Genomic DNA, 27,281 nt, shown 5'->3' with positions numbered 1-27,281 from the left:
AGCCTTATTTTAAAAGAAACATCTGGGATAAGTTCTGCCTGATTTATTCCAACATCGTCTGCGAGACATTAACTATGAATGAAACAGCTCCAAGTGAAAAGAGGTGGTTTGAGTTTGTTCAAAGTGACGGGCATGGATATAAAGTCCTCAGTGCCAACGCAGGGAAATCAAAGCATTGGATACCCCTCCCCCCGCCCCCTTCTTCCCCCATGGGAGACTAAATCAGCAAGATCGCAGACTGCTCCTTTTGGTCATGGAAAATAATTTCAAAAAAGCTAAACTTAGATAGCAGGGCTGAGGGAATTCAGTTAATGTGGATAGGCTGCGATTGTTCTCCTCAGAGCAGAGAATGTGCAGATGATTTTTGACGGAATAAATAAGGAGAAGCTATTTCCACTGGTAGGAGGGTTGGCAGCCAGAGGGCACAGCTTCAGGCAAAAGAACTGGAGGGGCGAAGGGGGGTATTTTATTATTTTTTTAAAAACTCAGCCGGCTGTTGTGAGCTGGAATGCGCTGCCTGAAAGGGCGGTGGAAGCAGACTGAATTGGAATTTTCTAAAGGGAGTTGGATAAATACTTGAAGGTCAGAAAAGTTACAGGGCTCTGGAGATAGAGCAGGAGGGAATGGGACAATGATTTGCTCTTTCATAGAGGCAGCACAGGTGGAATGGGCAGAATGGCCTCCTCCTGTGCTATAAGGTTTGGCGATATTGTAAAAAAGCTGATGCTCTTCAAATATGATCCACTGGGTTTGAATCTTTTAGGATGATTCTAGGATATGCTAAGGCTCTCTAAATTTCTTTATTTTCATTGCCCACATGTTCCTTCTAATCTATCCAGGATTTCCTTTTGTAAAACCATGTTTCCTAAAAGAATGTTGAAATTGCCATTTCTTTTCTCAGATGATTCACAGAGACACAAGAAATGATACATTTCATTTCCGATTCCAACATCCATTGCCAAAAGCTGCAAATTACTGACCTGTGTCATTTGAGCCCTGGGAATAATTTAAATCCTATAATCCCGACAAATACCTGTCGGTGATTTTACAATGTGCTTCTGATGGGGTACTGCTCATTCTCAAGAGAGCTCATTCATAAAATATATTCTTTCATCCAATTTTAAAGTGCCCAGACTAATCCAGTTGTTGGCAAAATAATGGAGCCAGGAGTTGAACTGGGAGCATGATTCAGGGGTGGGGAGGGGTGTGGGTGAGTGTGGGTGTGGGTGAGGAGGGGGTTGGGGGTGAGGGGGGGTGTGGGTGAGGAGGGTGTTGGGGGTGAGGGAGGGGAGTGTGGGTGAGGGTGGGTGAGGAGGGGGTTGGGGGTGAGGGGGGGTGTGGGTGAGGGAGGGTGGATGCGGGTGGGAGTAGGTGAGGGGGGGTGCGTGTGAGTGAGGGGTGTGAGGAGGGGGGGTGGGGGCGTGGGGTGATGGAGCGAGGGGAAGCGGGTGGGGGAGTGAGCGAGGGTGGGAGGGGAGGGGGGTGGGGGCGTGGGTGAGGGTGGGAGGGGAGGGGGGGTGGGGGCGTGGGTGAGGGTGGGAGGGGAGGGGGGGTGGGGGCGTGGGTGAGGGTGGGTGAGGGAGGGGGTTGGGGTGAGGGGGGGGAGTGTGGGTGAGGGTGGGGAGTGTGGGTGAGGAGGGGGTTGGGGGTGAGGAGGGGGTTGGGGGTGAGGAGGGGGTTGGGGGTGAGGGTGGGGAGTGTGGGTGAGGAGGGGGTTGGGGGTGAGGAGGGGGTTGGGGGTGAGGAGGGGGTTGGGGGTGAGGAGGGGGTTGGGGGTGAGGAGGGGGTTGGGGGTGAGGAGGGGGTTGGGGGTGAGGAGGGGGAGTGTGGGTGAGGGTGGGTGTGGGTGAGGGTGGGGAGTGTGGGTGAGGAGGGGGTTGGGGGTGAGGAGGGGGTTGGGGGTGAGGAGGGGGTTGGGGGTGAGGAGGGGGAGTGTGGGTGAGGAGGGGGTTGGGGGTGAGGAGGGGGTTGGGGGTGAGGAGGGGGTTGGGGGTGAGGAGGGGGTTGGGGGTGAGGGGGGTGCGTGGGTGAGGGTGGGTGAGGAGGGGGTTGGGGGTGAGGAGGGGGTTGGGGGTGAGGGTGGGGAGTGTGGGTGAGGAGGGGGTTGGGGGTGAGGGGGGGGCGTGGGTGAGGGTGGGTGAGGAGGGGGTTGGGGGTGAGGGGGGGAGTGTGGGTGAGGGTGGGTGAGGAGGGGGTTGGGGGTGAGGAGGGGGTTGGGGGTGAGGAGGGGAGTGTGGGTGAGGAGGGGGTTGGGGGTGAGGAGGGGGTTGGGGGTGAGGGTGGGGAGTGTGGGTGAGGAGGGGGTTGGGGGTGAGGGGGGGGTTGGGGGTGAGGAGGGGGTTGGGGGTGAGGGTGGGGAGTGTGGGTGAGGAGGGGGTTGGGGGTGAGGGGGGGGCGTGGGTGAGGAGGGGGTTGGGGGTGAGGGGGGGGTTGGGGGTGAGGGTGGGTGTGGGTGAGGAGGGGGTTGGGGGTGAGGAGGGGGTTGGGGGTGAGGAGGGGGTTGGGGGTGAGGAGGGGGTTGGGGGTGAGGAGGGGGTTGGGGGTGAGGAGGGGAGTGTGGGTGAGGAGGGGGTTGGGGGTGAGGAGGGGGTTGGGGGTGAGGGTGGGGAGTGTGGGTGAGGAGGGGGTTGGGGGTGAGGAGGGGAGTGTGGGTGAGGAGGGGGTTGGGGGTGAGGAGGGGGTTGGGGGTGAGGGTGGGGAGTGTGGGTGAGGAGGGGGTTGGGGGTGAGGGGGGGGTTGGGGGTGAGGAGGGGGTTGGGGGTGAGGGGGGGGTTGGGGGTGAGGGTGGGTGTGGGTGAGGAGGGGGTTGGGGGTGAGGAGGGGGTTGGGGGTGAGGAGGGGGTTGGGGGTGAGGAGGGGGTTGGGGGTGAGGGGGGGGTTGGGGGTGAGGAGGGGGTTGGGGGTGAGGAGGGGGTTGGGGGTGAGGAGGGGAGTGTGGGTGAGGAGGGGGTTGGGGGTGAGGGGGGGAGTGTGGGTGAGGGTGGGGAGTGTGGGTGAGGAGGGGAGTGTGGGTGAGGAGGGGGTTGGGGGTGAGGGGGGAGTGTGGGTGAGGAGGGGGTTGGGGGTGAGGAGGGGGTTGGGGGTGAGGAGGGGGTTGGGGGTGAGGGTGGGTGAGGAGGGGGTTGGGGGTGAGGGGGGGGTGAGGAGGGGGTTGGGGGTGAGGAGGGGGTTGGGGGTGAGGAGGGGGTTGGGGGTGTGGGGGGGTGAGGAGGGGGTTGGGGGTGAGGAGGGGGTTGGGGGTGAGGGGGGGTGAGGAGGGGGTTGGGGGTGAGGAGGGGAGTGTGGGTGAGGAGGGGGTTGGGGGTGAGGAGGGGGTTGGGGGTGAGGAGGGGGTTGGGGGTGAGGAGGGGAGTGTGGGTGAGGAGGGGGTTGGGGGTGAGGAGGGGGTTGGGGGTGAGGAGGGGGTTGGGGGTGAGGAGGGGGTTGGGGGTGAGGGGGGGTGAGGAGGGGGTTGGGGGTGAGGAGGGGAGTGTGGGTGAGGAAGGGGTTGGGGGTGAGGAAGGGGTTGGGGGTGAGGGGGGGTGAGGAGGGGGTTGGGGGTGAGGAGGGGGTTGGGGGTGAGGAGGGGGTTGGGGGTGAGGGGGGGAGTGTGGGTGAGGGTGGGTGAGGAGGGGATGGGGGTGAGGAGGGGGTTGGGGGTGAGGAGGGGGTTGGGGGTGAGGAGGGGAGTGTGGGTGAGGAGGGGGTTGGGGGTGAGGAGGGGGTTGGGGGTGAGGAGGGGTTTGGGGGTGAGGAGGGGGTTGGGGGTGAGGGTGGGTGTGGGTGAGGAGGGGGTTGGGGGTGAGGAGGGGGTTGGGGGTGAGGAGGGGGTTGGGGGTGAGGGGGGGTGAGGAGGGGGTTGGGGGTGAGGAGGGGGTTGGGGGTGAGGGGGGGGTTGGGGGTGAGGGGGGGAGTGTGGGTGAGGGTGGGTGAGGAGGGGGTTGGGGGTGAGGAGGGGGTTGGGGGTGAGGAGGGGGTTGGGGGTGAGGAGGGGGTTGGGGGTGAGGAGGGGAGTGTGGGTGAGGAGGGGGTTGGGGGTGAGGAGGGGAGTGTGGGTGAGGAGGGGGTTGGGGGTGAGGAGGGGAGTGTGGGTGAGGAGGGGGTTGGGGGTGAGGAGGGGGTTGGGGGTGAGGGTGGGTGAGGAGGGGGTTGGGGGTGAGGGGGGGTGAGGAGGGGTTTGGGGGTGAGGAGGGGGTTGGGGGTGAGGGGGGGTGAGGAGGGGGTTGGGGGTGAGGGTGGGTGAGGAGTGGGTTGGGGGTGAGGAGGGGTTGGGGGTGAGGAGGGGGTTGGGGGTGAGGAGGGGGTTGGGGGTGAGGGGGGGGTTGGGGGTGAGGGGGGGAGTGTGGGTGAGGGTGGGTGTGGGTGAGGAGGGGGTTGGGGGTGAGGAGGGGGTTGGGGGTGAGGGGGGGGTTGGGGGTGAGGGGGGGAGTGTGGGTGAGGGTGGGTGTGGGTGAGGAGGGGGTTGGGGGTGAGGAGGGGGTTGGGGGTGAGGAGGGGGTTGGGGGTGAGGAGGGGGTTGGGGGTGAGGGGGGGGTTGGGGGTGAGGGGGGGAGTGTGGGTGAGGGTGGGTGTGGGTGAGGAGGGGGTTGGGGGTGAGGAGGGAGTTGGGGGTGAGGAGGGGTTGGGGGTGAGGAGGGGCTTGGGGGTGAGGAGGGGGTTGGGGGTGAGGAGGGGGTTGGGGGTGAGGGGGGGTGAGGAGGGGGTTGGGGGTGAGGAGGGGAGTGTGGGTGAGGAGGGGGTTGGGGGTGAGGAGGGGAGTGTGGGTGAGGAGGGGGTTGGGGGTGAGGAGGGGGTTGGGGGTGAGGAGGGGAGTGTGGGTGAGGAAGGGGTTGGGGGTGAGGGGGGTTGAGGAGGGGGTTGGGGGAGAGGAGGGGGTTGGGGGTGAGGAGGGGGTTGGGGGTGAGGAGGGGAGTGTGGGTGAGGAGGGGGTTGGGGGTGAGGAGGGGGTTGGGGGTGAGGGTGGGTGAGGAGGGGGTTGGGGGTGAGGGTGGGTGAGGAGGGGGTTGGGGGTGAGGGGGGGTGAGGAGGGGGTTGGGGGTGAGGAGGGGGTTGGGGGTGAGGAGGGGGTTGGGGGTGAGGGGGGGTGAGGAGGGGGTTGGGGGTGAGGAGGGGGTTGGGGGTGAGGGGGGGAGTGTGGGTGAGGGTGGGTGAGGAGGGGGTTGGGGGTGAGGAGGGGGTTGGGGGTGAGGAGTGGGTTGGGGCTGAGGAGGGGGTTGGGGGTGAGGGGGGGTGAGGAGGGGGTTGGGGGTGAGGAGGGGAGTGTGGGTGAGGAGGGGGTTGGGGGTGAGGAGGGGAGTGTGGGTGAGGAGGGGGTTGGGGGTGAGGAGGGGGTTGGGGGTGAGGAGGGGAGTGTGGGTGAGGAGGGGGTTGGGGGTGAGGAGGGGGTTGGGGGTGAGGAGGGGGTTGGGGGTGAGGGTGGGTGAGGAGGGGGTTGGGGGTGAGGGGGGGTGAGGAGGGGGTTGGGGGTGAGGAGGGGGTTGGGGGTGAGGGTGGGGAGTGTGGGTGAGGAGGGGGTTGGGGGTGAGGAGGGGAGTGTGGGTGAGGAGGGGGTTGGGGGTGAGGAGGGGGTTGGGGGTGAGGGGGGGTGAGGAGGGGGTTGGGGGTGAGGGTGGGTGTGGGTGAGGGTGGGGAGTGTGGGTGAGGAGGGGGTTGGGGGTGAGGAGGGGGTTGGGGGTGAGGGTGGGTGTGGGTGAGGGTGGGGAGTGTGGGTGAGGAGGGGGTTGGGGGTGAGGAGGGGGTTGGGGGTGAGGGTGGGTGTGGGTGAGGAGGGGGTTGGGGGTGAGGGTGGGTGTGGGTGAGGAGGGGGTTGGGGGTGAGGAGGGGGTTGGGGGTGAGGGGGGGAGTGTGGGTGAGGAGGGGGTTGGGGGTGAGGGTGGGTGTGGGTGAGGAGGGGGTTGGGGGTGAGGAGGGGGTTGGGGGTGAGGAGGGGGTTGGGGGTGAGGGTGGGGTTGGGGGTGAGGAGGGGGTTGGGGGTGAGGAGGGGGTTGGGGGTGAGGGTGGGGAGTGTGGGTGAGGGTGGGGAGTGTGGGTGAGGAGGGGGTTGGGGGTGAGGGTGGGTGTGGGTGAGGAGGGGGTTGGGGGTGAGGAGGGGGTTGGGGGTGAGGAGGGGGTTGGGGGTGAGGAGGGGGTTGGGGGTGAGGGTGGGTGTGGGTGAGGGTGGGGAGTGTGGGTGAGGAGGGGGTTGGGGGTGAGGAGGGGGTTGGGGGTGAGGAGGGGGTTGGGGGTGAGGGTGGGGTTGGGGGTGAGGAGGGGGTTGGGGGTGAGGAGGGGGTTGAGGGTGAGGGGGGGAGTGTGGGTGAGGTGGGTGGGGTGTTATGTAGGTGAGGGGCCTGATTCTGATAGCATGGGCCTGGCTGACTGTAAAGCCTGGATCCAATGCCCATGTCACCAGCCAACTGCCAGCCTGGAACAGACAAAAACTGGGAACAATGGCTGAGCTCACTGGCAAGGTGATGAGTCACAGAGAAGGACTTTCCAGAACATCTCGGAAGTGGTGGGGTGGCAAAGGGAAGCCCCGATTTTCCAGGTGGGACTTGGGGACGTTGAGCTGGGCCTCCAGGTTCCAACACATGGAAAGTCACATCTTAGACTGGCTTTTCCAATCCCACATCCTCTTCCTGTCCTTTTCCCCGGGAAGGAGGGATATCTGCTTAAGGTGGAACTTTCTGCGTGAGACCTGGAGAAACAGCAGAGCTTCTCCGGGTCTCACAACCACCAACCCTCCCCCCCAACCAAACCCTTTCCCTTTCCTCCCGGGACCCTCTGAAAATGCCCCCTCTACAACTCATCCATGCGCCTTAGCTCAGCTTAGAGGGTTAAAATCAGGATGGGCGCTAAACAGGTGAGAGCGAATCGGTAAGGTTGAAATCACCCAAAAGATAAACCATGTCACAGTCACAAATATGACAGCTGAGGAACTGAACTAATGGTCAGTGAAAGTAACTTAACAGAACATTTTGATGGAAACGACTTACTTTTCCTGTGGAAAGCTTCTCCAGGAATCAAGATGAAGCTCATTCCTTGAGATGGGAAGCGGTAATTAGTCAGACTCGAGCCTTCTGGAACTTTGACTAATGAGTAATCTATAAACAGAAAGAAATCAATTATTTTAATATTCCTTTCCAACTCCACAAACGGTAGTAAATTCCACCTGATTTATTCCGATATCGTCTGCGAGACATTAACTATGAATGAAACGGCTCCAAGTGTAAAGAGGTGGTTTGAGTTTGTTCACAGTGACAGGCCTTAATGTAAAGTCCTTATGCAGGGAAAACAAAGCATTGATTCCAATCCCCGCCCCCATGGGACACTGAATCAGAAAGACTGGAGACGTCTTCCCTTGGGCCTGGAAAATAATTTCAAACAAATTAAACTTTGAAACCAGGGATGAGGGAATTCAGTTAACGTGGAGACACTGGAGAAGCTGGGATTGTTCTCCTCAGAGCAGAGAGTGTGAAGGGGAGATTGGATAGAGGTGTTCAAAATTATGCAGACAGTTTAGTGAAGTTAATAATTCTACTGGCAGACAGGTCGGTAACTAGAGGCCACAGATTAAAGGTAAAGGGACCAGGGCATGGGGAGATGAGGAGGTTTTTTTGTACACAGTGAGTTGTTGTGATCTGGAAGGCGCTGCCTGAAGGGGCGGTGGAAGCAGATTCAGTAGTAAATTTCTAAAGAGAATGCGATAAAGACTTGAACATTTGCAGGACTATGAGGGGACAGCAAGGGTGAAGGGTGTATGACTCATTGGATCGCGCCATCAAAAGGGCCAGCACAGACATGATGGGCCTTATGGCCTCCTTCCGTGCCATATAATCCTATGGCAATCAGCTCCTTCTCTGCCTGAAAACAGGTTGTTAATTTGTTCAGAATTTAACTTTTTCCACCAGCAGCGGGCAGCTCACAACGCTATTGGCGATTGTGCATGCACCTGGCACCAAGGACCAATGAGGACATGCGATTGCAATAATGGCTGATTCCACACTGAGGCCTCAATCTCACACCAACTGGCAACCTCTCCAGGAAGGGTGACTCCTCCCTATCCACACTCTCAGGCCTCTGGCCGGTCATAGAACAACATGGAACAAGTTGGATGCGCTCATGCTAGTGACGCATCCCGGGGAAGACAACGAGGGAGGGAGCAGGGAGTGACGCGATAACTGTCTGGACTGTAGCACTCACAGACGGTCGTGGCTTTGAGCCACATTCCAGAGACTTGAGCATACAATCCAGGCCGACACACCCAGTGCAGTACTGAGGGAGTGCTGTACTGTCAGAGATGCTGTCTTTCAGATGAGACAGTAAACGGATGTCGACTCCCCTCTCAGATGGATGTAAATCCTAATGACACTATTCGAAGAGGAGATTTCTCCCTAGCAAACAGCCAATATCGATACCTCAAATACCACCTGAAACACATGATCAGGTCCCTGCTGTTTGTGGGATCACACTGTGTTCAAATTGGTTGCTGTAATTTATTTTATTTACAGAATCTGGGCTCCACTGGCTGGGCCAGCATTTATTGTCCATACCCAATTGCCCCTTGAGGAGGTGGTGGTGAGCTGCCTTCTTGAACCGCTGCAGTCCATGTGGTGTAGGTACACCCACAGTGCTGTTAGGGAGAGAGTTCCAGGATTTTGACCCAGCGACAGTGAAGGAACGGCGATATATTTCCAAGTCAGGTTGGTGAGTGACTTGGAGGGGAACTTCCAGGTAGTGGTTATCTGCTGCCCTTCTCTTTCTAGATGGTAGTGGTCGTGGGTTTGGAAGGCGCTATCGAAGGAGCCTTGGTGAATTTCTGCAGTGCACTTTGTAGATGATACACACTGCTGCTACTGTGCGCCGGTGGTGGAGGGAATGAATGTTTGTGGATGGGGTGCAAGTTAAGTGGGCTGCTTTGTCCTGGATGGTGTTGAGCTTCTTCAGTGTTGTGGGAGCTGCACTCATCCAGGCAAGTGGGGAGTATTCCATCACACTCCTGACTTGTGGCTTTTGGGGAGTCAGGAGCTGAGTTACTCACCACAGAATTCCCAAACTATAACTTGCTATCACAGCCATAGTATTTATATGGCTAGTCCAGTTCAGTTTCAGATCAATGGTAACCCCCAGGATGTTGATATTGGGGGATTCAGCGATGATAATGACATTGAACATCAAAGGGAGATAGTTTGATTCTCTCTTGTTGGAGATGGTCATTGCCTGGCACTTGTGTGGTGTGAATGTTACTTGCCACTTGTCAGCCCAAACCTGGATATTGTCCAGGTCTTGCTGCTCATGGACATGGACTGCTTCAGTATCTGAGGAGTTGTGAATGGATCTGAACCCTGTGCAATCATCAGTGAACATCCCCACTTCCGACCTTATGATGGAAGGAAGGTCATTGATGAAGCAGCAGCTGAAGATGGTTGGACTGAGGACACTATTGAGGAGCTCCTGCTAGAACTGAGATGATTGACCTCCAACAAACACAACCATCTTCCTTTGTGCTAGGTATGACTCCAACCAGCGGAGAGTTTTCCCCCTGATTCCCATTGACTCCAGTTTTGCTAGGGCTCCTTGATGCCACACTCGGTCAAATGCTGCCTTGATGTCACGGCCAGTCACTCTCACCTCACCTCAGGAGTTCAGCTCTTTTGTTCATGTTTGAACCAAGGCTGTAATGAGGTCAGAAGCTGAGTAGCCCTGGCAGAACCCAAACTGAGCAGGTTTTGCCAAGTAAGTGACACTTGATAGCACTGTTGATGACCCCTTCCATTACTTTACTGATGATCAAGAGTAGACTGATGGGGCGATAATTGGCCGGGTTGCATTTGTCCTGCTTTTTGTACATAGGACATACCTGGGCAATTTTCCACACAGCCGGGTAGATGCCAGTGTTGTAGCTGTGCTGGTACAGCTTGGCTAGGGGCGCGGCAAGTTCTGGAGCACAAGTCTTCAGTACTATTCCTGGAATATTGTCAGGCCCCATAGTTTTTGCAGTACCCCGTGCCCTTAGCTACTTCTTGTTATCAGTTGGAGTGAATTGAATTGGCTGAAGACTGGCATCTGTGATGCTGGGGACCTCCGGGGAGGCTGAGATGGATCATCCACTCGGCACTTCTGGCTGAAGATTCTTGCAAACGTTCAGCCTTATCTTTTGCACTGATGTGCTGGGCTCCTCCATCATTGAGGATGGGGATATTTGTGGAGCCTCCTCTTCCAGTGAGTTGTTTAATTGTCCATCACCATTCACCACTGGATGTGGCAGGACTGCAGAGCTTAGATCTGATCTATTGGTTGTAGAATTGCTTAGCTCTGTCTATCACTTGCTGCTTATGTTGTTTGGCATGCAAGTAGTCCTGTGTTGCAGCTTCAGCAGGTTGACACCTCATTTTTAGGTACACCTGGTGCTGTTAATGGGGAATAGAGAATTGGCAGAGAAGTTAAATTATTACTTTGTGTCTGTTTTCACTGAGGAAGATACAGGAAATCTCCCAGGTTTAGAGATCCAAGGGTCTAAGGAAAATGAGGGGTCGAAGGAAATTAGTATAAGTCAGGAGATTGTACTGGAGAAATTAATGGGACTGAAAGTTGATAAGTCCTTGGGACCTGATATTCTGCATCCCAGAATGTTGGAAGAGGTTGCTATAGAGATAGTGGATGCATTGGTGATCATTTTCCAAAATTCTATAGATTCTGGAATGATTCCTGAAGATTAGAAGGTAGTAAATGTCACCCCACTATTTATGAAAGGAGGGAGGGAGAAAACAGGGAACTACAGACCTGTTAGCCTTACATCAGTAGTAGGGAAAATGCTAGAATCTATTATAAAGAATGTGATACATGGACACTTGGATAATCATGATCTGATTGGGCATTTACGAATGGGAAATCATGTTTGACAAACTTGGAGTTTTTTGAGGATGTTACTAACAAAATAGATAAAGGAGAGTTGATGGACATAGTATGCTTGAATTTCCAGAAGGCTTTTGATAAAGTCTCCCACAGGAGGTTGATTAGCAAAATAAAAACACATGGGATAGGAGATAATACACTGGCATGGATTAAGGATTAGCTAACAGGCAGAAAACAGAGTAGGAATAAACGGGTCATTCTCACATTGGCAGACTGTGACTAGTGGGGTACTACACCACTGCCTTCTCTTAATTTCAACATTACAACATTGAGTGAGCAGTCCTAAGGTTTAGCTATGAGATTTAAGTATAATTTAGTTTATAATTTAATTGGTGTATTTGAAATTTTCATCAGCTGCTGTTTGAATGTCCGTTTATAACAAAACAACACAGTATGAAGTCAATACGATCTGAATGAGTTGAGATGCTGCATCACAGAATCACATCGTGTCTCTCCAAATGACCATTATGACCTAGTGCCATTGCTCTGCCTTTTCCTCGTACACCTGCACATTGTTCCTATTCAAGTAATCATCTAATGCCCTCTTGAATGCCTCGATTGAACCTGCCTCCACCACATTTCCAGTTATTGCATTCCAGACCCAAACCACTTGCTGTGTGAAAAAGTTTTTTCTCATGTCACACTAGCTTCTTTTGCAAATCACTTTAAATCTGTGCCCTCTCATTCTTGATCCTTTTACAAGGGGGAACAGTTTCTCCCTATCTACTCTGTCCAGCCCCCTCATGATTTTGAACATCTCTATCAAATCTCCTCATAGCCTTCTTCCCTCCAAGGAGAACAGTCTCAAACTCTCCAATCTATCTTCATAGCTGAAGTTTCTCATCCCTGAAATCATTCTTGTAAACCTCTTCTGCACTCTCTCCAATGTGTTCACATCCTGCCTATAATGTGATGCCCAGAACTGTACACAATATTTCAGCTGAGGTCTAACAAATGTCTTACATAAATTCAGCATAACCTCCCTGCTCTTGTACTCTATGCCCCTATTAATAAAGCCCAGGATACTATACGCTTTATTAACTGCTCTCTCCACTTGTCCTGTCACCTTCAATGATCTGTGCACATATACAGCCAGATCTTTCTGCTCCTGCGCCCCCTTCAAAATTACATCAGTTCTGCATTAACACAGGACAATAACTGGACAATGTTCTGACAGATCTGAACAAAATCAGATTCAGAACTGAACAGGGAGCAAACTATCTCAGCTGCTGGAAACCTGAAATGGAAGCAGAAATCTTTAAAAACATTCAGCAGATCCGGCAGCATCTGTAGAGAGAGAACTGGTGAGTTAATGTTTATCATGAAGTGATTAATGTCTATAATGCTATTGGAAATTATTTTTACATTGGAATTGTAGTAGGGTCTGTGTCTGTGTGCGGCTTGATTGGATTAAAGCTAGCTAGACTGAATGCTTAATGTAGAGTATGATATATAGTAGTATGAGATGTTAATTAGATAAACATAAGTTGGAAGGTAAAGGGTACAGTTGCATTTGTTGAATAAACCATTCAAAAGAATGGGTAAAATCTTGCATTGAGCTGGGAGATACCAAGCAATGTGTTTATATTACTAATAAAATTGGTGGAATGAAAGGATTATTGTTAGGAGAGATAATATTTTAAAAAGCCTAGTAAAACAATGGAAAACGTACAGTCAACAGGTAAGCTACATATAAACCAAAAGGAGTTTGTGTGTGAGTCAGAGGCATTTAACATCTAACCAGCCAGTCAGCCCTGTAACTATCTGAAAAAGGAACCAAATTGAAAGGAACCTCATTTTGAATTCGTAAGGTCAAATGTACTTTGCCTGATGTCTGTTTAAAGTCTATGGGTTATTGTTGCCTTGGTGAAGATTTACCTGGGAGTGATTCATTTGGGGATTTGTTTAAAAGTTATTATGGTAGTAATTTGTAGTTGTGTATGTGTTTAATTTGTTGTTAAATTAATAAATGTTTAATTTAGTTGAATATATAAAAACCTCTTGAGGCTCGGTGGTCTTATTCCTGAATTCAGAGCTGCATCTCAAACACACAAATTGAAAATATAGGTTATGACAGTTGCTGAAGTTTCCCTCTGGGATTTGAACAACTCAGCCTTTACCAACTGCTGTGTCATAACATGTTTAAAGTGGGGATCCTTAACCAGAACTGAACAGAGCAGTGTTTACAAAGAAACAGAACAGAAGGGGTATAAGAGGTAAAAACACACACAAATGTTACAACCCCAGCTGATGTTAATACTGGACAAGTCAGATCCCAGAGTAGAACCTGGCTTGATAGATCCTAACATTTTTTTTAAGAAACCATGGAGGAAAGTTACTGAACAAATTCACAGGAGTCTGCTGATGAACTTTTAACACAAAGAATAAAATATTTATCAAACAAGAAAAATTAACAATACTAACCAGACAAAAAGGTCGGAAATACCTCAATACAAACACAAGACGATGAATGAAATCCCAACTATTTCTTTATCCCAGCTATATCTTAACAGACGCATAAACCAGTGCACAGTTACCACAACTTGACACAAAGGCTTCTTGTTTGAGACTGGCAGAGCTGCAAACAGTTTTCTTCCTGTGAATTCCTGGACATTCACTTGGTGCTTCTCACCCAACTCATGTGTCTCCCGAGACCCCCAAAAAACTGCATTCTAAACCCTGCTTTTCAACTGCAGAGCAAACAAATGAATTCCCTAAACTCAGTCTTCTAGTAGCACCTCTGCTAAACTGATCCCTTCACTGAGTCCTATAGCTCGTTATTCAGTTAGCCACTGTCCCAACAGCCCTGTAGGCTTATTTCACAGAGAGCTTAAAATTCCTGTCCTCTCTCTCTGACACATACTCAGCTCTCTTTTCTGTCTTTTCTCTGTGAATGTGTCAGATGACCACTGTCGCTAGGCAACAGGTAGAGTTTTTCTACTTTGTGGTTATTTTAGTCCAGGATCAATAATTTTTTAACCCATTTCCTTAACTTCGGGAGTGAAAAACCTCATTAGAAAATGTACATATACAAACAAACGCAAAAGGCTTGACCTTTTATTAGGGAGTCTATCCAGACCCACAGGCACCAAGGCTCACAAGCAACCTGAATGAAACTGAAACCATTTTAACTTTATCACACAAATATATAAGTATATAAATATAAATATACATATATAAATATATGTAAATATAAATATATAAATATAATTATAAATATATAAATATAAATATTTATATATAAATATAAATATATATAAATATAAATATATATATATAAATATATAAATATATGTAAATATAAATATATAAATATAATTATAAATACATAAATATAAATATATATATATAAATATTGCACAACATAATTGAATTTACAGTTCATTCGCTTTCCTTATGTGTGTCTTTGTCTGTGCATCTGTGTGTGTCTATGTGAATGTGTTCGCACATACACCTGTGTCTGCTCATGCCTGGCTATGTCTGCTTGTTTTCACTTGTTCACTTGTGCTTGCGTGTTTGTTCATGCCTGTGTGTGTCTGCGCGTGTCTGCGTGTTTTTCATGCCTATGTGTGTCTGCAAGTTTGTTCATGCCTATGTGTGACTGCGCGTATCTGCGTGTTTGTTCATGCCTATGTGTGTCTGCGCGTATCTGCGTGGTTGTTCATGCCTATGTGTGTCTGCGCGTTTGTCCATGCCTATGTGTGCCTGCATGTTTGTTCATGCCTATGTGTGCCTGGCTGTTTGTTCATGCCTATGTGTGCCTGCATGTTTGTTCATGCCTATGAGTGTCTGCATGTTTGTTCATGCCTATGTGTGCCTGCGTGTTTGTTCATGCCTATGTGTGTCTGTGTGTTTGTTCATGCTTATGTGTGTCTGCGCGTATCTGCATGTTTGTTCATGCCTATGTGTGTCTGCGCGTGTCTGCGTGTTTGTTCATGCCTATGTGTGTCTGTGCGTGTCTGCATGTTTGTTCATGCCTATGTGTGTCTGAGCGTTTGTTCATGCCTATGTGTGTCTGCGTGTTTGTTCATGCCTATGTGTGTCTGCGTGTTTGTTCATGCCTATGTGTGTCTGCGTGTTTGTTCATGCCAATGTGTGTCTGCGCATGTTTGCATGTTTGTTCATGCCTATGTGTGTCTGTGTGTTTGTTCATGCCTATGTGTGCCTGCGTGTTTGTTTATGCCTATGTGTGTCTGTGCGTGTCTGCGTGTTTGTTCATGCCTACGTGTGTCTGTGTGTTTGTTCATGCTTATGTGTGTTTGCGCGTGTCTGCGTGTTTGTTCATGCCTATGTGTGTCTGCATGTTTGTTCATGTCTATGTGTGTCTACGTGTTTGTTCATGCCTATGTGTGTCTGCGCGTATCTGCGTGTTTGTTCATGCCTATGTGTGTCTATGTGTTTGTTTATGCCTATGTGTGTCTGCATGTTTGTTCATGCCTATGTGTGTCTGCATGTTTGTTCATGCCTATGTGTGTCTACGTGTTTGTTCATGCCTATGTGTGTCTGCGCGTATCTGCGTGTTTGATCATGCCTATGTGTGTCTGCGGGTTTGTTCATGCCTATGTGTGTTTGAGCGTTTGTTCATGCCTCTGTGTGTCTGCATGTTTGTTCATGCCTATATGTGTCTGCGTGTTTGTTCATGCCTATGTGTGTCTGCGTGTTTGCTCATGCCTATGTGTGTATGCGTGTTTGTTTATGCCTATGTGTGTCTGCGCGTGTCTGCGTGTTTGTTTATGCCGATGTGTGTCTGTGCGTGTCTGCGTGTTTGATCATTCCTATGTGTGTCTGCGTGTTTGTTCATCCCTATGTGTGCCTGCGTGTTTGTTCATGCCTTTGTGTGCCTGCATGTTTGTTCATGCCTACGTGTGCCTGCGTGTTTGTTCATGCCTATGTGTGTCTGCGTGTTTGTTCATGCCTATGTGTGTCTGCGTGTTTGTTCATGCCTATGTGTGTCTACGTGTTTGTTCATGCCTACGTGTGCCTGCGTGTTTGTTCATGCCTATGTGTGTCTGCATGTTTGTTCATGCCTATGTGTGTCTACGTGTTTGTTCATGCCTATGTGTGCCTGCGTGTTTGTTCATACCTATGTGTGTCTCCGTGTTTGTTCATGCCTATGTGTGTCTGCGTGTTTGTTCATGCCTATGTGTGTCTGCGTGTTTGTTCATGCCTATGTGTGTCTGCGCGTGTCTGCGTGTTTATTCATGCCTATGTGTGTCTGCATGTTTGTTCATGCCTATGTGTGTCTACGTGTTTGTTCATGCCTATGTGTGCCTGCGTGTTTGTTCATACCTATGTGTGTCTGCGTGTTTGTTCATGCCTATGTGTGTCTGCGTGTTTGTTCATGCCTATGTGTGTCTGTGTGTTTGTTCATGCCTATGTGTGTCTGCGTGTTTGTTCATGCCTATGTGTGTCTGCGTGTTTGTTCATGCCTATGTGTGTCTGCGTGTTTGTTCATGCCTATGTGTGTCTGCGTGTTTGTTCATGCCAATGTGTGTCTGCGCATGTTTGCATATTTGTTATGCCTATGTGTGTCTGTGTGTTTGTTCATGCCTATGTGTGCCTGCGTGTTTGTTTATGCCTATGTGTGTCTGTGCGTGTCTGCGTGTTTGTTCATGCCTACGTGTGTCTGTGTGTTTGTTCATGCTTATGTGTGTTTGCGCGTGTCTGCGTGTTTGTTCATGCCTATGTGTGTCTGCATGTTTGTTCATGCCTATGTGTGTCTGCATGTTTGTTCATACCTGTGTGTCTGCGTGTTTGTTCATGCCTATGTGTGTCTACGTGTTTGTTCATGCCTATGTGTCTGCGTGTTTGTTCATGCCTATGTGTGTCTGCATGTTTGTTCATGCCTATGTGTGTCTATGTGTTTGTTTATGCCTATGTGTGTCTGCATGTTTGTTCATGCCTATGTGTGTCTGCATGTTTGTTCATGCCTATGTGTGTCTACGTGTTTGTTCATGCCTATGTGTGTCTGCGCGTGTCTGCGTGTTTGTTCATGCCTATGTGTGTCTGCGGGTTTGTTCATGCCTATGTGTGTCTGAGCGTTTGTTCATGCCTCTGTGTGTCTGCATGTTTGTTCATGCCTATATTTGTCTGCGTGTTTGCTCATGCCTATGTGTGTCTGCGTGTTTGTTTATGCCTATGTGTGTCTGCGCGTGTCTGCGTGTTTGTTTATGCCGATGTGTGTCTGTGCGTGTCTGCGTGTTTGTTCATTCCTATGTGTGTCTGCGTGTTTGTTCATCCCTATGTGTGCCTGCGTGTTTGTTCATGCCTTTGTGTGCCTGCATGTTTGTTCATGCCTACGTGTGCCTGCGTGTTTGTTCATGCCTATGTGTGTCTGCGTGTTTGTTCATGCCTATGTGTGTCTGCGTGTTTGTTCATGCCTATGTGTGTCTACGTGTTTGTTCATGCCTACGTGTGCCTGCGTGTTTGTTCATGCCTATGTGTGTCTGCATGTTTGTTCATGCCTATGTGTGTCTACGTGTTTGTTCATGCCTATGTGTGCCTGCGTGTTTGTTCATACCTATGTGTGTCTCCGTGTTTGTTCATGCCTATGTGTGTCTGCTTGTTTGTTCATGCCTATGTGTGTCTGCGTGTTTGTTCATGCCTATGTGTGTCTGCGCGTGCCTGCGTCTTTATTCATGCCTATGTGTGTCTGCGTGTTTGTTGATGCCTATGTGTGTCTGCACGTGTCTGCGTGTTTGTTCATGCCTATGCGTGTCTGCGTGTTTGTTGATGCCTATGTGTGTCTGCACGTGTCTGCGTGTTTGTTCATGCCTATGTGTGTCTGCGTGTTTGTTCATGCCTATGTGTGTCTGCGCGTTTCTGCGTGTTTGTTCATGCCTATGTGTGTCTGCGCGTGTCTGCGTGTTTGTTGATGCCTATGTGTGTCTGCACGTGTCTGCGTGTTTGTTCATGCCTATGTGTGTCTGCGCGTTTCTGCGTGTTTGTTCATGCCTATGTGTGTCTGCATGTTTGTTTATGCCTATGTGTGTCTGCGTGTTTGTTCATGCCTATGCGTGTCTGCATGTTTGTTTATGCCTATGTGTGTGTGCATGTTTGTTGATGCCTATGTGTGCCTGCGCGTGTCTGCGTGTTTGTTCATGCCTATGTGTGTATACGTGTTTGTTCATGCCTATGTGTGTCTGCGTGTTTGTTCATGCCTATGTGTGTCTAAGTGTTTGTTCATGCCTATGTGTGTCTGCGTGTTTGTTCATGCCTATGTGTGTCTGCGCATGTCTGCGTGTTTGTTCATGCCTATGTGTGTCTGTGTGTTTGTTCATGCCTATGTGTGTCTGCGCATGTCTACGTGTTTGTTCATGCCTCTGTGTGTCTGCATGTTTGTTCATGCCTATGTGTGTCTGCGCATGTCTGCGTGTTTGTTCATGCCTATGTGTGTCTGCGTGTTTGTTCATGCCTGTGTGTCTGCGTGTTTGTTCATGCCCACGTGTATCTGCATGTTTGTTCATGCCTATGTGTGTCTAAGTGTTTGTTTATGCCTATGTGTGTCTGCGTGTTTGTTCATGCCTACGTGTATCTGCATGTTTGTTCATGCCTATGTGTGTCTGCATGTTTGTTCATGCCTATGTGTGTCTGCATGTTTGTTCATGCCTATGTGTGTCTGCGCGTGTCTGCGTGTTTGTTCATGCCTATGTGTGTCTGAGCGTTTGTTCATGCCTATGTGTGTCTGCATGTTTGTTCATGCCTATAGGTGTCTGTGTGTTTGTTCATGCCTACGTGTGTCTGCGTGTTTGTTCATGCCTATGTGTGTCTGCGCGTGTCTGCGTGTTTGTTCATGCCTATGTGTGTCTGCGCGTGTCTGTGTGTTTGTTCATGCCTATGTGTGTCTGCGTGTTTGTTCATGCCTATGTGTGCCTGCGTGGTTGTTCATGCCTTTGTGTGCCTGCATGTTTGTTCATGCCTACGTGTGCCTGCGTGTTTGTTCATGCCTATGTGTGTCTGCGTGTTTGTTCATGCCTATGTGTGTCTGCGTGTTTGTTCATGCCTATGTGTGTCTACGTGTTTGTTCATGCCTACGTGTGCCTGCGTGTTTGTTCATGCCTATGTGTGTCTGCATGTTTGTTCATGCCTATGTGTGTCTGCGTGTTTGTTCATGCCTATGTGTGCCTGCGTGTTTGTTCATACCTATGTGTGTCTCCGTGTTTGTTCATGCCTATGTGTGTCTGCGTGTTTGTTCATGCCTATGTGTGTCTGCGTGTTTGTTCATGCCTATGTGTGTCTGCGCGTGTCTGCGTGTTTATTCATGCCTATGTGTGTCTGCGTGTTTGTTGATGCCTATGTGTGTCTGCACGTGTCTGCGTGTTTGTTCATGCGTATGCGTGTCTGCGTGTTTGTTGATGCCTATGTGTGTCTGCACGTGTCTGCGTGTTTGTTCATGCCTATGTGTGTCTGCGCGTTTCTGCCTGTTTGTTCATGCCTATGTGTGTCTGCGCGTGTCTGCGTGTTTGTTGATGCCTATGTGTGTCTGCACGTGTCTGCGTGTTTGTTCATGCCTATGTGTGTCTGCGCGTTTCTGCGTGTTTGTTCATGCCTATGTGTGTCTGCATGTTTGTTTATGCCTATGTGTGTCTGCGTGTTTGTTCATGCCTATGCTTGTCTGCATGTTTGTTTATGCCTATGTGTGTCTGCATGTTTGTTGATGCCTATGTGTGTCTGCGCGTGTCTGCGTGTTTGTTCATGCCTATGTGTGTCTACGTGTTTGTTCATGCCTATGTGTGTCTGCGTGTTTGTTCATGCCTATGTGTTTCTAAGTGTTTGTTCATGCCTATGTGTGTCTGCGTGTTTGTTCATGCCTATGTGTGTCTGCGCATGTCTGCGTGTTTGTTCATGCCTATGTGTGTCTGTGTGTTTGTTCATGCCTATGTGTGTCTGCACATGTCTGCGTGTTTGTTCATGCCTATGTGTGTCTGCATGTTTGTTCATGCCTATGTGTGTCTGCGTGTTTGTTCATGCCTATGTGTGTCTGCGTGTTTGTTCATGCCTGTGTGTCTGCGTGTTTGTTCATGCCCACGTGTATCTGCATGTTTGTTCATGCCTATGTGTGTCTACGTGTTTGTTTATGCCTATGTGTGTCTGCGTGTTTGTTCATGCCTACGTGTATCTGCATGTTTGTTCATGCCTATGTGTGTCTGCATGTTTGTTCATGCCTATGTGTGTCTGCATGTTTGTTCATGCCTATGTGTGTCTGCGCGTGTCTGCGTGTTTGTTCATGCCTATGTGTGTCTGAGCGTTTGTTCATGCCTATGTGTGTCTGCATGTTTGTTCATGCCTATAGGTGTCTGTGTGTTTGTTCATGCCTACGTGTGTCTGCGTGTTTGTTCATGCCTATGTGTGTCAGCGCGTGTCTGCGTGTTTGTTCATGCCTATGTGTTTCTGCGCGTGTCTGTGTGTTTGTTCATGCCTATGTGTGTCTGCGTGTTTGTTCATGCCTATGTGTGCCTGCGTGTTTGTTCATGCCTATGTGTGTCTGCATGTTTGTTCATGCCTATGTGTGTCTGCGTGTTTGTTCATGCCTATGTGTGTCTGCATGTTTGTTCATGCCTATGTGTGTCGGCGTGGTTGTTCATGCCTATGTGTGTCTGTGTGTTTGTTCATGCCTATGTGTGTCTGCGTGTTTGTTCATGCCTATGTGTGTCTGCATGTTTGTTCATGCCTATGTGTGTCTGCGTGTTTGTTCATGCCTATGTGTGTCTGCGTGTTTGTTCATGCCTATGTGTGTCTGCGTGTTTGTTCATGCCCATGTGTGTCTGCGCATGTTTGCATGTTTGTTCATGCCTATGTGTGTCTGTGTGTTTGTTCATGCCTATGTGTGCCTGCGTGTTTGTTCATGCCTATGTGTGTCTAAGTGTTTGTTCATGCCTATGTGTGTCTGCGTGTTTGTTCATGCCTATGTGTGTCTGCGCATGTCTGCGTGTTTGTTCATGCCTATGTGTGTCTGTGTGTTTGTTCATGCCTATGTGTGTCTGCGCATGTCTACGTGTTTGTTCATGCCTATGTGTGTCTGCATGTTTGTTCATGCCTATGTGTGTCTGCGCATATCTGCGTGTTTGTTCATGCCTATGTGTGTCTGCGTGTTTGTTCATGCCTGTGTGTCTGCGTGTTTGTTCATGCCCACGTGTATCTGCATGTTTGTTCATGCCTATGTGTGTCTACGTGTTTGTTTATGCCTATGTGTGTCTGCGTGTTTGTTCATGCCTACGTGTATCTGCATGTTTGTTCATGCCTATGTGTGTCTGCATGTTTGTTCATGCCTATGTGTGTCTGCATGTTTGTTCATGCCTATGTGTGTCTGCACGTGTCTGCTTGTTTGTTCATGCCTATGTGTGTCTGAGCGTTTGTTCATGCCTATGTGTGTCTGCATGTTTGTTCATGCCTATAGGTGCCTGTGTGTTTGTTCATGCCTACGTGTGTCTGCGTGTTTGTTCATGCCTATGTGTGTCTGTGCGTGTCTGCGTGTTTGTTCATGCCTATGTGTGTCTGTGCGTGTCTGTGTGTTTGTTCATGCCTATGTGTGTCTGCGTGTTTGTTCATGCCTATGTGTGCCTGCGTGTTTGTTCATGCCTTTGTGTGCCTGCATGTTTGTTCATGCCTACGTGTGCCTGCGTGTTTGTTCATGCCTATGTGTGTCTGCGTGTTTGTTCATGCCTATGTGTGTCTGCATGTTTGTTCATGCCTATGTGTGTCTACGTCTTTGTTCATGCCTATGTGTGTCTGCGTGTTTGTTCATACCTATGTGTGTCTCCGTGTTTGTTCATGCCTATGTGTGTCTGCGTGTTTGTTCATGCCTATGTGTGTCTGCGTGTTTGTTCATGCCTATGTGTGTCTGCGCGTGTCTGCGTGTTTATTCATGCCTATGTGTGTCTGCGTGTTTGTTGATGCCTATGTGTGTCTGCACGTGTCTGCGTGTTTGTTCATGCCTATGCGTGTCTGCGTGTTTGTTGATGCCTATGTGTGTCTGCACGTGTCTGCGTGTTTGTTCATGCCTATGTGTGTCTGCGTGTTTGTTCATGCCTATGTGTGTCTGCGCGTTTCTGCGTGTTTGTTCATGCCTATGTGTGTCTGCGCGTGTCTGCGTGTTTGTTGATGCCTATGTGTGTCTGCACGTGTCTGCGTGTTTGTTCATGCCTATGTGTGTCTGCGCGTTTCTGCGTGTTTGTTCATGCCTATGTGTGTCTGCATGTTTGTTTATGCCTATGTGTGTCTGCGTGTTTGTTCATGCCTATGCTTGTCTGCATGTTTGCTTATGCCTATGTGTGTCTGCATGTTTGTTGATGCCTATGTGTGTCTGCGCGTGTCTGCGTGTTTGTTCATGCCTATGTGTGTCTACGTGTTTGTTCATGCCTATGTGTGTCTGCGTGTTTGTTCATGCCTATGTGTGTCTAAGTGTTTGTTCATGCCTATGTGTGTCTGCGTGTTTGTTCATGCCTATGTGTGTCTGCGCATGTCTGCGTGTTTGTTCATGCCTATGTGTGTCTGCATGTTTGTTCATGCCTATGTGTGTCTGCGTGTTTGTTCATGCCTATGTGTGTCTGCGTGTTTGTTCATGCCTGTGTGTCTGCGTGTTTGTTCATGCCCACGTGTATCTGCATGTTTGTTCATGCCTATGTGTGTCTACGTGTTTGTTTATGCCTATGTGTGTCTGCGTGTTTGTTCATGCCTACGTGTATCTGCATGTTTGTTCATGCCTATGTGTGTCTGCATGTTTGTTCATGCCTATGTGTGTCTGCATGTTTGTTCATGGCTATGTGTGTCTGCGCGTGTCTGCGTGTTTGTTCATGCCTATGTGTGTCTGAGCGTTTGTTCATGCCTATGTGTGTCTGCATGTTTGTTCATGCCTATAGGTGTCTGTGTGTATGTTCATGCCTACGTGTGTCTGCGTGTTTGTTCATGCCTATGTGTGTCTGCGCGTGTCTGCGTGTTTGTTCATGCCTATGTGTGTCTGCGCGTGTCTGTGTGTTTGTTCATGCCTATGTGTGTCTGCGTGTTTGTTCATGCCTATGTGTACCTGCGTGTTTGTTCATGCCTATGTGTGTCTGCGTGTTTGTTCTTGCCTATGTGTGCCTGCATGTTTGTTCATGCCTATTTGTGCCTGCGTGTTTGTTCATGCCTATGTGTGTCTGCATGTTTGTTCATGCCTATGTGTGTCTGCATGTTTGTTCATGCCTATGTGTGTCTGCGTGGTTGTTCATGCCTATGTGTGTCTGTGTGTTTGTTCATGCCTATGTGTGTCTGCGTGTTTGTTCATGCCTATGTGTGTCTGCGTGTTTGTTCATGCCTATGTGCGTCTGCGTGTTTGTTCATGCCTATGTGTGTCTGCGCATGTTTGCATGTTTGTTCATGCCTATGTGTGTCTGTGTGTTTGTTCATGCCTATGTGTGCCTGCGTGTTTGTTTATGCCTATGTGTGTCTGTGCGTGTCTGCGTGTTTGTTCATGCCTATATGTGTCTGTGTGTTTGTTCATGCTTATGTGTGTTTGCGCGTGTCTGCGTGTTTGTTCATGCCTATGTGTGTCTGCATGTTTGTTCATGCCTATGTGTGTCTGCGTGTTTGTTCATGCCTGTGTGTCTGCGTGTTTGTTCATGCCTATGTGTGTCTGCATGTTTGTTCATGCCTTTGTGTGTCTATGTGTTTGTTTATGCCTATGTGTGTCTGCATGTTTGTTCATGCCTGTGTGTCTGCGTGTTTGTTCATGCCTATGTGTGTCTGCATGTTTGTTCATGCCTTTGTGTGTCTATGTGTTTGTTTATGCCTATGTGTGTCTGCATGTTTGTTCATGCCTATGTGTGTCTGCATGTTTGTTCATGCCTATGTGTGTCTACGTGTTTGTTCATGCCTATGTGTGTCTGCGCGTGTCTGCGTGTTTGTTCATGCCTATGTGTGTCTGCGGGTTTGTTCATGCCTATGTGTGTCTGAGCGTTTGTTCATGCCTCTGTGTGTCTGCATGTTTGTTCATGCCTATATGTGTCTGCGTGTTTGCTCATGCCTATGTGTGTCTGCGTGTTTGTTTATGCCGATGTGTGTCTGTGCGTGTCTGCGTGTTTGTTCATTCCTATGTGTGTCTGCGTGTTTGTTCATCCCTATGTGTGCCTGCGTGTTTGTTCATGCCTTTGTGTGCCTGCATGTTTGTTCATGCCTACGTGTGCCTGCGTGTTTGTTCATGCCTATGTGTGTCTGCGTGTTTGTTCATGCCTATGTGTGTCTGTGTGTTTGTTCCTGCCTATGTGTGTCTACGTGTTTGTTCATGCCTACGTGTGCCTGCGTGTTTGTTCATGCCTATGTGTGTCTACGTGTTTGTTCATGCCTATGTGTGTCTGCGTGTTTGTTCATGCCTATGTGTGTCTGCGTGTTTGTTCATGCCTATGTGTGTCTGCGTGTTTGTTCATGCCTATGTGTGTCTGCGCGTGTCTGCGTGTTTATTCATGCCTATGTGTGTCTGCGTGTTTGTTGATGCCTATGTGTGTCTGCACGTGTCTGCGTGTTTGTTCATGCCTATGCGTGTCTGCGTGTTTGTTGATGCCTATGTGTGTCTGCACGTGTCTGCGTGTTTGTTCATGCCTATGTGTGTCTGCGTGTTTGTTCATGCCTATGTGTGTCTGTGCGTTTCTGCGTGTTTGTTCATGCCTATGTGTGTCTGCGCGTGTCTGCGTGTTTGTTCATGCCTATGTGTGTCTGCATGTTTGTTCATGCCTATGTGTGTCTGCGTGTTTGTTCATGCCTGTGTGTCTGCGTGTTTGTTCATGCCCACGTGTATCTGCATGTTTGTTCATGCCTATGTGTGTCTACGTGTTTGTTTATGCCTATGTGTGTCTGCGTGTTTGTTCATGCCTACGTGTATCTGCATGTTTGTTCATGCCTATGTGTGTCTGCATGTTTGTTCATGCCTATGTGTGTCTGCATGTTTGTTCATGCCTATGTGTGTCTGCGCGTGTCTGCGTGTTTGTTCATGCCTATGTGTGTCTGAGCGTTTGTTCATGCCTATGTGTGTCTGCATGTTTGTTCATGCCTATAGGTGTCTGTGTGTTTGTTCATGCCTACGTGTGTCTGCGTGTTTGTTCATGCCTATGTGTGTCAGCGCGTGTCTGCGTGTTTGTTCATGCCTATGTGTGTCTGCGCGTGTCTGTGTGTTTGTTCATGCCTATGTGTGTCTGCGTGTTTGTTCATGCCTATGTGTGCCTGCGTGTTTGTTCATGCCTATGTGTGTCTGCGTGTTTGTTCTTGCCTATGTGTGCCTGCATGTTTGTTCATGCCTATTTGTGCCTGCGTGTTTGTTCATGCCTATGTGTGTCTGCATGTTTGTTCATGCCTATGTGTTTCTGCATGTTTGTTCATGCCTATGTGTGTCTGCGTGGTTGTTCATGCCTATGTGTGTCTGTGTGTTTGTTCATGCCTATGTGTGTCTGCGTGTTTGTTCATGCCTATGTGTGTCTGCATGTTTGTTCATGCCTATGTGTGTCTGCGTGTTTGTTCATGCCTATGTGTGTCTGCGTGTTTGTTCATGCCTATGTGTGTCTGCGTGTTTGTTCATGCCTATGTGTGTCTGCGCATGTTTGCATGTTTGTTCATGCCTATGTGTGTCTGTGTGTTTGTTCATGCCTATGTGTGCCTACGTGTTTGTTCATGCCTATGTGTGTCTAAGTGTTTGTTCATGCCTATGTGTGTCTGCGTGTTTGTTCATGCCTATGTGTGTCTGCGCATGTCTGCGTGTTTGTTCATGCCTATGTGTGTCTGTGTGTTTGTTCATGCCTATGTGTGTCTGCGCATGTCTACGTGTTTGTTCATGCCTATGTGTGTCTGCATGTTTGTTCATGCCTATGTGTGTCTGCGCATATCTGCGTGTTTGTTCATGCCTATGTGTCTCTGCGTGTTTGTTCATGCCTGTGTGTCTGCGTGTTTGTTCATGCCCACGTGTATCTGCATGTTTGTTCATGCCTATGTGTGTCTACGTGTTTGTTTATGCCTATGTGTGTCTGCGTGTTTGTTCATGCCTACGTGTATCTGCATGTTTGTTCATGCCTATGTGTGTCTGCATGTTTGTTCATGCCTATGTGTGTCTGCATGTTTGTTCATGCCTATGTGTGTCTGCACGTGTCTGCTTGTTTGTTCATGCCTATGTGTGTCTGAGCGTTTGTTCATGCCTATGTGTGTCTGCATGTTTGTTCATGCCTATAGGTGCCTGTGTGTTTGTTCATGCCTACGTGTGTCTGCGTGTTTGTTCATGCCTATGTGTGTCTGCGCGTGTCTGCGTGTTTGTTCATGCCTATGTGTGTCTGCGCGTGTCTGTGTGTTTGTTCATGCCTATGTGTGTCTGCGTGTTTGTTCATGCCTATGTGTGCCTGCGTGTTTGTTCATGCCTTTGTGTGCCTGCATGTTTGTTCATGCCTACGTGTGCCTGCGTGTTTGTTCATGCCTATGTGTGTCTGCGTGTTTGTTCATGCCTATGTGTGTCTGCATGTTTGTTCATGCCTATGTGTGTCTACGTCTTTGTTCATGCCTATGTGTGTCTGCGTGTTTGTTCATACCTATGTGTGTCTCCGTGTTTGTTCATGCCTATGTGTGTCTGCGTGTTTGTTCATGCCTATGTGTGTCTGCGTGTTTGTTCATGCCTATGTGTGTCTGCGCGTGTCTGCGTGTTTATTCATGCCTATGTGTGTCTGCGTGTTTGTTGATGCCTATGTGTGTCTGCACGTGTCTGCGTGTTTGTTCATGCCTATGCGTGTCTGCGTGTTTGTTGATGCCTATGTGTGTCTGCACGTGTCTGCGTGTTTGTTCATGCCTATGTGTGTCTGCGTGTTTGTTCATGCCTATGTGTGTCTGCGCGTTTCTGCGTGTTTGTTCATGCCTATGTGTGTCTGCGCGTGTCTGCGTGTTTGTTGATGCCTATGTGTGTCTGCACGTGTCTGCGTGTTTGTTCATGCCTATGTGTGTCTGCGCGTTTCTGCGTGTTTGTTCATGCCTATGTGTGTCTGCATGTTTGTTTATGCCTATGTGTGTCTGCGTGTTTGTTCATGCCTATGCTTGTCTGCATGTTTGTTTATGCCTATGTGTGTCTGCATGTTTGTTGATGCCTATGTCTGTCTGCGCGTGTCTGCGTGTTTGTTCATGCCTATGTGTGTCTACGTGTTTGTTCATGCCTATGTGTGTCTGCGTGTTTGTTCATGCCTATGTGTGTCTAAGTGTTTGTTCATGCCTATGTGTGTCTGCATGTTTGTTCATGCCTATGTGTGTCTGCATGTTTGTTCATGCCTATGTGTGTCTGCATGTTTGTTCATGCCTATGTGTGTCTGCATGTTTGTTCATGCCTATGTGTGTCTGCGTGGTTGTTCATGCCTATGTGTGTCTACGTGTTTGTTCATGCCTATGTGTGTCTGCATGTTTGTTCATGCCTATGTGTG

The 27,281-nt window shown here is 49.8% G+C and overlaps 1 protein-coding gene across 1 annotated transcript in view; it reads right to left on the bottom strand.

The window, feature by feature from the left end:
• Positions 1-27,281, bottom strand: part of adgrd1 (adhesion G protein-coupled receptor D1) — a 324,527-nt gene that overhangs the window by 166,690 nt on the left and 130,556 nt on the right. Inside the window, exon 11 of the mRNA XM_041202315.1 lies at positions 6,954-7,061. Within this exon, the coding sequence (XP_041058249.1) occupies positions 6,954-7,061 (108 nt within the window). The remainder of the gene's footprint in view (positions 1-6,953; positions 7,062-27,281) is intronic.

Source organism: Carcharodon carcharias, chromosome 13, assembly GCF_017639515.1.
Source record: "Carcharodon carcharias isolate sCarCar2 chromosome 13, sCarCar2.pri, whole genome shotgun sequence".
In the NCBI taxonomy this organism is placed as follows: domain Eukaryota; kingdom Metazoa; phylum Chordata; class Chondrichthyes; order Lamniformes; family Lamnidae; genus Carcharodon; species Carcharodon carcharias.
This window is presented reverse-complemented; position numbering and strand designations above follow the sequence as displayed.